This window comes from Coptis chinensis, chromosome 4 (genome assembly GCF_015680905.1).
Source record: "Coptis chinensis isolate HL-2020 chromosome 4, ASM1568090v1, whole genome shotgun sequence".
Classification (NCBI taxonomy): domain Eukaryota; kingdom Viridiplantae; phylum Streptophyta; class Magnoliopsida; order Ranunculales; family Ranunculaceae; genus Coptis; species Coptis chinensis.
This window is the reverse complement of record NC_141459.1, coordinates 43679268-43690275: the sequence shown is the minus strand read 5'-3', so window position 1 is coordinate 43690275 and position 11008 is coordinate 43679268. Positions and strand designations below refer to the sequence as shown.

General features: G+C 32.7%; 1 protein-coding gene across 1 annotated transcript; it reads right to left on the bottom strand.

Annotated features, from left to right (window-relative positions):
* Positions 1-8902: 8902 nt before the first annotated feature.
* On the bottom strand, positions 8903-9869 carry LOC147503600 (uncharacterized). The gene has a single exon (XM_086556880.1). It carries the CDS (start codon positions 9671-9673, stop codon positions 9056-9058), a length of 618 nt encoding a protein of 205 aa, XP_086413006.1. The 5' UTR covers positions 9674-9869; the 3' UTR covers positions 8903-9055.
* Positions 9870-11008: the final 1139 nt, after the last annotated feature.

Here is an 11008-nt window from a genome sequence, read left to right as displayed (position 1 = left end):
AATTTCTGATTTCCAGTTAATTAATCTCTGATTTTAGTTTAATGCAGCTGCATCCAGTTTTTGGTTTTCCGTTAATTATTATTTGAGGATAGTTCAATGCAGTTGCATTCAATTTCCAATTTTATGTTAATTGTTATTTGAGGTTAGTTCAATGCATTTGCATCAAGTTTCCGATTTTCCGTTAATTATTTTTTGAGGTTAGTTCAATGCAGTTATATCAAATTTATAATTTTTCGTTAATTATTCATTTAGGTTAGTTCAGTGCAGTTTCATCTATTTTTTAATGTTTCGTTAATTAGTCTTTGAGATTAGTTTATTACATTTGGATACAGTTTCTGATTTCCCATTAATAACTCTTTAATGTTAGTTCAATACATCTGCATCTAGTTTCTGATTATTTATGCTTTGAGGTTAGTTTGATGCAATTATATCCGGTTTCTAATTTCCTGTTAATTATTCTTTGAGATTATTTCAATGCATTTGCATTTAGTTTCCGATTTCCACCAATTATTCTATGAAGTTAGTTCAATGCAACTGCATTCGATTTTTTATTTTCTGTTAATTATTTTTTAAGTTTAGTTCAATGGATTTGCATCCAGTTTCCGATTTTCCATTAATTATTATATGAGGTTTGTTTGATGTATTTGCATACCATTTCCGATTTTCCATTAAATATTTTTTAAGGATTTGCATCTAATTTCTAATTTCCCGTTAGTTATCATTTGACGTTAGTTTAATGCAATTGCACCCATCCGATTTCTAGTTAATTACTTTTTAAGTTTAATTTATTGCATTTGCATAAAGTTTCCAATTTTCCGTTAATTATTCTTAGAGCTCAGTTATGTATTTGAATCCCGTTTTCGATTTCCTTTTAATTATCCAATGTGGTGTGTAATACCAACTTCTATTGATCCATCTATACTGTCCTTGCAAACATGGCATAAAAAGTAAATTATGCTTGATTTACTATGTGGTATCATCGAAGATTATCCAGTTCCCGAATTTCCCATTAATTATTCTTTATATTATGCATGACTCACTATGTGAAATCTTCAAAGATTATCTACAAATGGTTGTTGTTATATTAATTATTCTGAAAAATATTTGCAAATATGCAGAACTATTATATATTAATATTATATTGATCACTCAACCAAATTTCTTATAATGTGAAAACCTCACTCTCCATTATAAAAAAAAAAAACTCACCTTTGATAAGACCCTTCAACTTCATTTTGTTGTTTAATAATAGAAGTTTGATTGAAATTTTGTGAGATTGCCTAATAAGGTGAAGTTCATATATATTGAAGCTACTTGAATAGTAAGGAGTTCCCAATCATATGGAAGGAGATAAAATAAACACCATTTTAAATGCAAAACTATACTTATCGAGACATTCCCACAACATATAACCCAACTATGTTTTGAGGTTTGTTCAATGCATTTGCATCCAGTTTCTGATTTTCCATACATTATTTATATTTTGAGGTTAGTTCAATGCAGTTGCATCTAATTCCCAATTCCCGTTATTTATTTTTTGAGATCAGTTTAATGCAATTGCATCCAGTTTCTGATTTCTCGTTAATTATTCTTTTCGATTAGTTCAATACATTTGCATCCAATTTCCAATTTCATGTTAATTGTTCTTTGAGGTTAGTTCAATGCATTTGCATCCAGTTTCTGATTTCCAGTTAATTATTTTGTGAGATTAGTGTAATGCATTTGCATCTAGTTTTCAATTTTTAGTTTATTATTTGATAAAGTTGCATTTGCATCTAGTTTTCGATTTTTCGTTAATTATTGTTTGAGGTTAGTTCAATGAATTTGCATCCAGTTTCCGATTTTCCATTAATTATTTCTTGAGTTTAGTTCAATGCATTTGCATCTAGTTTATTTTTAAGATTAGTTCAGTGCAGTTGCATCTGGTTTTCGATTTCCTATTAATTATTTTTTAAGATTAACGCATTTGCATCGTATTTCCAATTCATAATTAATTTTTCTTTGAGGTTAGTTCAATACAGTTGCATCCAGTTTCAGATTTCCCGTTAATTTAATCTTTGTGGGTTAGCTCAATGCATTTGCATCCAGTTTCCGATTTCCCGACAATTATTTTTTTATGTTAGTTTGATATATTTGCATCCAAGTTTTGATTTTCCGTTAATTATTCTTTGAGGTTAGTTTAATGCAGTTGTATCCATATTCCAATTTTCTATTAATTACTTTTTAAGATTAGTTTAATGCTTGCATTTGCATCCAGTTTTCGATTTCCTGTTAAATATTATTTGAGGTTAGTTCGATCTATTTGCATCCAGTTTTCGGTTCACCATTAATTGTTTTTTGACGTTAGTTTCATTCAGTATTATATATTTTTTAAAATATTTGTCATTATTGCTTTGCAGTTATTTTTTTTTTCATTTTTTATTATATATTTTGTGATGTTATTTTTTGTATAATTGTTTTTAACTATGTTTTGAGGCCGTGTTAAAGATATATTCGAAATAAGTTGATGCTTTATCATAGACACTAAAATTATATGATTTGTAATAGGGAATTAGTTTCTACAAATCACCTATTTTTTAGCAATTTTTTTATTTAATTAAATATATAAGAATTGGAACACTAAAAGTGTTTGATTCGTAATGGGAAATTATCTTTTATAAATCACCTATTTTTTAGCAATTTTTTTTATTTGATCAAATATATAAGAATTGGAAATACACTCAAACTCTCCAAATATAAGAATTAGAAATACACTCAAACTCTCCAAAGAGGTTCCATGTACGTGAGATTGTAGGTTATTAGAAAATACTATCTTTCATATTATAATGCCACATAGGAGAGAGAAAAAACTAACTCTCATATTAGAGTGCCACATAAGAGAGAGAAAATCCTCCATTAGAAGTCTTTGCTTTAGTATATTGATAGTGGATATCATAGCTACGACCTTTGATTTTCCATTGCTTTGACAAGCTCTCTTTCATAAGTGGATAAGGTAGTCGTTTCTCAACAAAAAACCCCACTACATATTCGTTCCACAAGTTAACTCCCGCGTCCACTATGTCAGGTGGGATTTCTGCTATCCCACCGACGAAGTTTGTGGTGTACTTGCTCAACATAGTGTGCTTAATTTGAGCTTGTAAGGAAGATCGAATTAGGGTTGTTCTCGGTCCGGTTTCTACCAGTTCCTAGAGAAAATATAGACCGAACCGATATACTCGATTTTCTAAACATCCAAGCTAAAATCGAACCGAATTTGAACAAAAACCGAGATGAAACCGGACCGAATATGGGCTTACTAATGCCATATTTGGTTCGGTTTCGGTTGTCGGTTTGGGCTTTCTATAAAGCTTCAAATCGAAGCCTATATAGGCCTATTGATCACTAGCCAAGTGAATTTTAATAAATTTGTTGAATGGTATTGATACCATTTAGGCTTGTTGACAAGTTATAATGCCAATCATAAGAAGCAAATATTCAAGTGTTCAGTTTGTATCGGTTAACAAATATTCAAGTTAAAAACAAGTATTGATACCATCTAGCACCCTATTCGGTTCGGTTTGTATCGATTAACCAAACCCCCAAACTAAAAATCGGACCTAACCAGTCGATTTTGTCTTTTAAGAACTAGCAACCGAACCGAAAAAGTAAAAAACTGTTAATTTCACCGAATTGGTTTTTCGGTTCTGTGATTTTTTTTAACATCCCTAGCAGGGGCGGATCAGGGGGGTTGGGCTGCAGCACACCCAACTTTTCCGTCGAAAAATAAAATACTAGTTATAATAGTTATAATAGTGTATAATTCACTCCAATTTTTATTTTTATTTTTTGTAGTGTATGTTAGTTGTAGCAGCCCCTTTGAGTGGCAATCCTGGATCCTCCCCTGATCCCTAGGAAGAATTAAACAGTGAACTCCAAAAAAGGCACTACTACAGAAAGACACATGTACCATGGTTTTACAAATATTATATACCACACTAGCTATTATCACGGTTCAATAACAGTGGTAAAAAAATCTTTGACCACACTTAAAAACAGTGATATATGAGTTTTTTCTGTAGTAATAATGAGGCTCCAAATAATGAGGCTCCAGGAACCCAAAGGTTTCCTTTTACAGGTGGAGGAGGTGCTGGAGAACTGCTTGCCATAGTGAAAATTAAAACACTAAAAAGTTGTGACCTTTAACTTCGTCTTCTACCTTGTCTAGAAACTTTACCAGAAGTAGGAGCTTTTTTTTTGGTAGAAGATGAAGCTAAAAATCACTTACCAACTAAAATTAACTAAAAACAGAAAAGTACGCGGTGAACAGGATCACAAAACTAGTTAATTAAGTTAGGGTAAATTTCTGATTCGGCCATGATAATGTCACTTTGTTCTTAATCCGGCCATTGTCAACAACTCAGTGCAAAAAGTTGCTGACATTACCCTACTTGTTGCTGACAAAATGCGTTGAGTTGCAATTTGTGATCGAATTGGGAACACATTGACATTATCATGGCCGAATCAGAAATTTACCCATTAAGTTATGTAACAACCTATCGCTCTCATATTCGCTCTCTAGTCTTGCATAAATTTGTATACATCTCGTTTCACAATAATATCATCGAAAGAATAAATTCTTGGGGAACGAGTAGGAAAACTTGGTGGGGCACTCTTTTCTCTATGGGTAAATTCCTGATTCAATCATGATAATGTCATTTTGTTCTTAGTCCGGCCATTGTCAGCAACTCGGTGCAAAAAGTTTCTAATATTATCCCACTAGTTGCTGACAAAATGCGCTGAGTTGCAATTTGTGGCCGAATTGGAAACACATTAACATTATCATGGCCGAATCAGAAATTTACCCTTTCTCCATTGCATTTAATAGAGACTCATTTTGACGACCTCGTTAATGAAGACAATCACCCCATTATTTGATACCATTTTCTCATTTACAACAGTAGCCTCATTAAATTAGGTGGCCCAACATCCCTCCAATTCACAAGGGCATTGTGGACTTGACAAACTTCACTGCCTAACAGCCATTTACAGAATTACTTAACACTAAAACACCTTTCGAATTATCATCGAAATATAATAATAAGAGCATATCTTCAGTGCGCAGGTCGTATAGTGCGCAGGTAATATTGGGCCTTTGGATCAGTACTTTGCCATTAAATACACACGCACCCTTTGGTATGAGTGGCCGAGATGTAATGGCGCACTATACATCTCGCGCACCATAGATTTAGCCTAATAATAAACACCGTTCGAAATATATTTGTTCTGATCGCAGAACGGCAAAGTAAAAAAAAAAATTCTTTGACTTACCGAAAGCCTTTGCCTTTGACTATACATTGGTTGCTTTCAAACTAAAAGAAAAGAAGAGATTAGTATGACATACCTGCATACATTATGCTATATATAATATGACTTCGGCACTTCAGCCTATAAAGCAATGCACTCGCACTCTAGTTTCTTGAGCCAAAACAAAATTAGGTGCATTCATGCTATAGATTATTAATGCAACCTTTTATTAAAAAAAGACTTTTTTTTTGGTAACCTATTAAAAGAGACTTAGGTACAGAATTTTTGCTCTTCTATCTATTTGTTACTTTTAACCTTTTTTATAAAAAGGTAGAGGGGCTGTCAACCGCCGGACTTCAACATGACTCACCTATTCCCATCCAAATTATATTTATATTTAGAAGGTTCAAGTCCTCGTCTAGGTCCCGTTGGACATGATCGGATTCGGGCTTAGCCTAAGTCTAATAAAATTGGAAATAGTGTATTTTTTTATTATTTCTCTAAAAAAAATTGAAATAGAGTGTAGTAAAACTCGAACCTAAACATTATATGTGGTAGTACAACACTAATCCATAAGTCTCTTAACATTTTATGTATACTAGTAGTTACAAATTTAATAGTACTTATTTGAAAAACTAAAAAACCAACCTTAGTTTTCGGGCGGGCCGTTATCGGGTCAGATGGGAGTATGTCCATAACTGGTCCAATAGATTTATCAGACAACATTTAAGTTCTAAGTCCCTATCTTATTGGTCCAGATTCAATTGGGCTTCGGGCCTTTGCTTGGCCTATTGGCAGCTCTATAAAAAGGGTGATCTTAGACACACTTATAAAAACACTACTATACCCCAATTTTAAAATAAATAAATTAAATTATTTTAGACACATTTACGTTCCTAAATTATCTTTTTTTTTATTATTATAGCATACCCGCGACAAAACAATTTATTTATTACAATATATATTAAAGGCCCAATACTAAATTCTAGACATTCTTTCACTTGTAACTAAAAAAGAACAATAACATGTTTTTCTTCTATCAAAAAACAAAAGATGGTCTTGATTTCTTCTCCAATAACCTCTTTTTTAGCAATATTTTTCTCACTAATAAACATGCAAACACCCACCTTTGATTTGAATTAACCATACAAAAATAATGAGGATGAATACCAACCTAATGAGAATGAGAATGAAGAATAAAAAATCAAAATCAAATTTTAACAAATGAGAAAAGAAAAAAATTGCTGAAAAAAAAAAAGATGTGTGTTGTTTTCAATTCTTTTTTGCCCTTATTGAAAATATCTCATATTAATTTGAAAGATATTATTGAATTGAGACAGTTATTGGAGTATAACAAAAACTTTAGTTAGTTATAGAGTATGAGAGTGTTTTTATGGGTGTGTCCAAAATCACTCTATAAAAAAGCATTTTCCAAATATTTTCTTTTTAAACAATGAACAAACCACACTCGATATGTGATAATGTTGACATTGTCGTTTAGAAAGAGAATATTTCGTGTACCTAGTTTGAAAAATTCCGCCCAAATAAAAATTTATGTGAAGTCATCAACTGTAATGACAATACAAAATATTGTTTTACTTTCACGGCTCAAATTAGAATCACAAAGAAAATACTTGTACTGTATCTATTAGCTTCATTTATCATGGACATATTGACCATAAAACAATAAAATGATAATTTGACCAAGAATGTACTGCCTTTGCACTATCAAAAAAAAAGAATGTACTGCTTTCTTGTGAGAGCTCGTCCGAGATTAACTAAAGTCACACAGCACATGAAAATTATGTACACAAAAATCCGATACATAGGATTCTAGCTTCTACTATCATAGTATCATTTCTCTGCATTTGAAAATTTAAAATTAAATACATGGTTGCAGCATTATTACTAGTTTTCTAGCTTTACCACCCACCCCCACCCCCACCCCCAAAGAATTTAGGCCAATTAGCTTTACTCCCCCCCCCCCCTCCCTCCCCCCCCCCCACCTCCAATTCTTTCATCTACCTCCCCCAAGGTCACACCACATCCAAATCAATTGTTATCTTTTTGGTCAATGCATGTAACCCCCTTAGTTCTTTCATTTAGAGGTTTACCCCCCTCTCCCTCTAAGACCACAACACATCCAAATCAACTGAGTTTGACCGTAATGTTTTTGGTCAAGACAAATGAAAAGATTCTAATACCTTTTTCTAAGTATAATTACATAAATACTCTGTGACTTTAGCAAATACAAAATTGGAATTCAAATCATCTAAGACACATGTCACGACCTTGTAAACTATATCTGACGGCTATACACAATCACTACCATCTATAGTGCAAATGGATAGATTCGGATTCAGATATGGTTGTATCCGAATCTGAAAATTTATACCGATATCCGAATCCGAATCCGAACGATATTAAAAAAATTATCTGAATCCAATTTCGGATATCCAATCTGAAAATTAAAATTAATTAAATTTTTATTTGTTTTGAATAATTAATTTTACCATTATAAAAACTAGTATATATATATATATATCATTTATTATTATTATTTTGTTATTACAATTTTATATTATTAGTTTATGATTTTATATAATATTTTATACAAAAAAAATAAATAAATAAATTATATATTTTATATATTTTGTTATATACCAATTCTTATCAAATGACATCCACACTCTTAGAGTAGTGTACGGCTGTCGGATAGAGGATAGAGTTCACAAGATCATGACATGTGTCAAAATAATTCGAATTCGAATTTTGTATTTGTCAAAGTTACACGGTAATTATACCTAGAAAAGGACATTAGAGTCTTTTCATTTGTCTTGACCAAAAATGTTATAGTTAAATTCAGTTAATTTGGATGTGTTGTGAAAAGGAAACTTGTTAGAAAGAACTAGAGGGTTTTCATTTGTCTTGACCTCTAGATGAAATAACTAAGAGGATAAAGCTAATTGGCCTAAGTTCGGGAGGGGAGAGGGTAAAGCTAGAAAACTATTAAAAAGGCATGACAAAAGACAGCGAAGTCTTTTTACATGACTTGGATGTAGTGTGATCTTGAGGGAAAGGAGGGTAAATATCTAGATGAAAGAACTAGGAGAGAGGGGATAAAACTAATTGGTCTAAATTCTGGAAGGAGTAAAAACTATAAAACTGTTACTACTATTGTCTCAAAGAATTTAGTACTAATAATAGCACGTAATTTCGTGAAAATGGAGAACTTGCAACTTACAAGTCAAATGGCCTTGGGAGTAGGGAGACTGGGGAGGTAATCAATAATATTTGTTAACTCAGGAAGGAATCTCAAAAAAAGCAGAAAACAACTTTGTTGTTGCAGACTTGCAGAGCACTGATACCCCCACTAGAGCAAAAAGAATCCTAAAGCTTTGCCCTACATGGAAATTATTTTTTAACAACAGAAAAACCAAAAACACTCATAATTAAAAGCTTCTTATGTACGGTCATGGTTTTATGTTCAAACAGAAATTATAACTTCCACAAAAATGATTAACCTCCATGTGTATGAATTATCACAAATGAACTCAAAACATATATGCAAAGAACATGAAATTTTGGGATCAAAATAAATAAAAGAACTCATGCAAACTCAAAAATATACCCATCTCTTTATATAAAAAAGGGTAATTTACATTCAAAAAAGAAGGGGAACAAAAAGAAGTAAATAGAGAAAAAAAAAGTTCTTTGGTAGAGAAGAACTGATCAACCAACCTGATAAACCTATTTTTTCTTCAAGTTCTTTTCATAATTTCCAGACACCCCAAATAGTTTCACCAATAAAACTAACAAGTTTTCTCACTGACCCTTGTTCAAATTCTGCCTCTTCTTCACCTTCACCACCATTACTACAACTATCACCATCACCAACACTACTAACCACAACTGATTCACACTGATCACTTGACTTCCCTCTATTTGAATCATCCTCAAAACGCTTTAAATCATCAGAACCATTATCACAACCTTTCTTCTTTCTATCCTTCTTGCTCTTCTTCTTCTTTTTCTCTAATAACTCATCTTCAAAAGCATCAATGACATCATGTATTAACTGACGATTTGGTGAAGCATCCCATCTTACCCAATAACTTGTGTAGCATCTGAAACAGTTGCAGTAAAACAAAGGTGGGTGTTCTTTACCACTTGCACCACCACCTCCACAAACACTTTTAAAACTATTCTTGTGGTTGGCTTTCTTGTTTGTAGGAAAGTTGGAACAAGAAATGAGATAAGCTAAAACTTCTTTGTCTTCAAGAGAAAGTGCAGCTGTTAGAGTGAAGATTGTAGCTGGCAGAAAAGCTAGGTGGTCAGAGATGAGAAGGGGTGATGGATGAACTTTTCCTTTCTTGCCAAGCTTCTTCATGTCTTGTGTTCTTCTTCTCTATCTCTCAACTCTTTTTTGCTTACGATTGAAATGAGTTTTGGTGTTCTCTCTCTCTCTCTCTTTTGTGGTTGTGGTTGTGACTGACTTGTGAGTGAAAGAGAGAGCTCTGATGGGTTGTTGAGGTTTTTATTTGCCCAGCGGTATTGCCAAGGAATGAACAAATTGCATTTTTTGGCACTAGCCTATGGACCTATAAGGCTATAAGATGATAAATCTATAATACAAATATCACGATATTTGTTACTCTAAAAAATCACGATATTTGATGAAATTTAAGGAATTCATTTGACCTTCTTTGGTCATATGGTGTGACCCATGTTCACGATTTAGAACGGAATGTCGGAATTCCGCTAGATATTTTAGTTTTTCAAAAAAATGGAATAAACAACATAGGGTCGGAATATTGATGATTCCAAAATTAGTCGAAATCAAAATATGATATGGATCAAAATATTCTGAATTTCAGTTTTCCAGATTTTCAGAATTCCGATAATTCTGAAATTATCCTGAACTATGGTTGTGACGAAGTTGTAGCTTTGTCATATCGAGAAATTCAAATATCAATATTTTGTACTAGTAGTATAGAGCCGGGTAAACTAGGCACGACACTCCTTTTTGGCTAGTTCAAGATTGGCTCATGATACATACTTAGAGCATCTATAGGTGGTAGCATCAAGTGTCAAGTTGCTACCACATTCGGAATTTCAGATTCAAACATGGTAGTATCAATTGTCTATTCGCATCCGTATTTGCAATTTCATATCGGATGCAACACGACAGTGTGACTGTCGCGTGAGTTTTTTTTTTTTTTTTGGTTTTTTGAACTTGGTGCGACAGTTGCATAGGGTTTTCACTTAACAATCCATCGCTACGTTTTTTTAGGCTAAGAGAAACTTTAAATAATTAAAAACTAATTTAGGGCCCACTTTTAACAAAAAATAAATTTAAAAATAAATTGGGTTTTATTTTTAATTAGTTTGCTTGCTACCACTTAGAGTTGGGGCCGGTTTGTGAACAAACATTCATATACTTGTTCACAAAACCAGTAGTTGATGCTACCAGGGGCCGCTCAAGCCAATCAGGGGCTCTAAGCAAAGTTCGAATGTTAATGGATGCGAGGAGGTTTTTTGGTTGGAGAACGCGAGGGAAACGTTGGAGAAGGGCGAGGGAAACAATATCTAACGTTATTTCCTAGTTTCTATAAATGTCTAAATTTACACCAATGATTAAGATTTGATTCTTAGCTCTTAAGTTAGGATGATAAAGAGGGAATAGATCTGTTGTGTGTTAATGACTGCTCTTCATGAGTGAGAA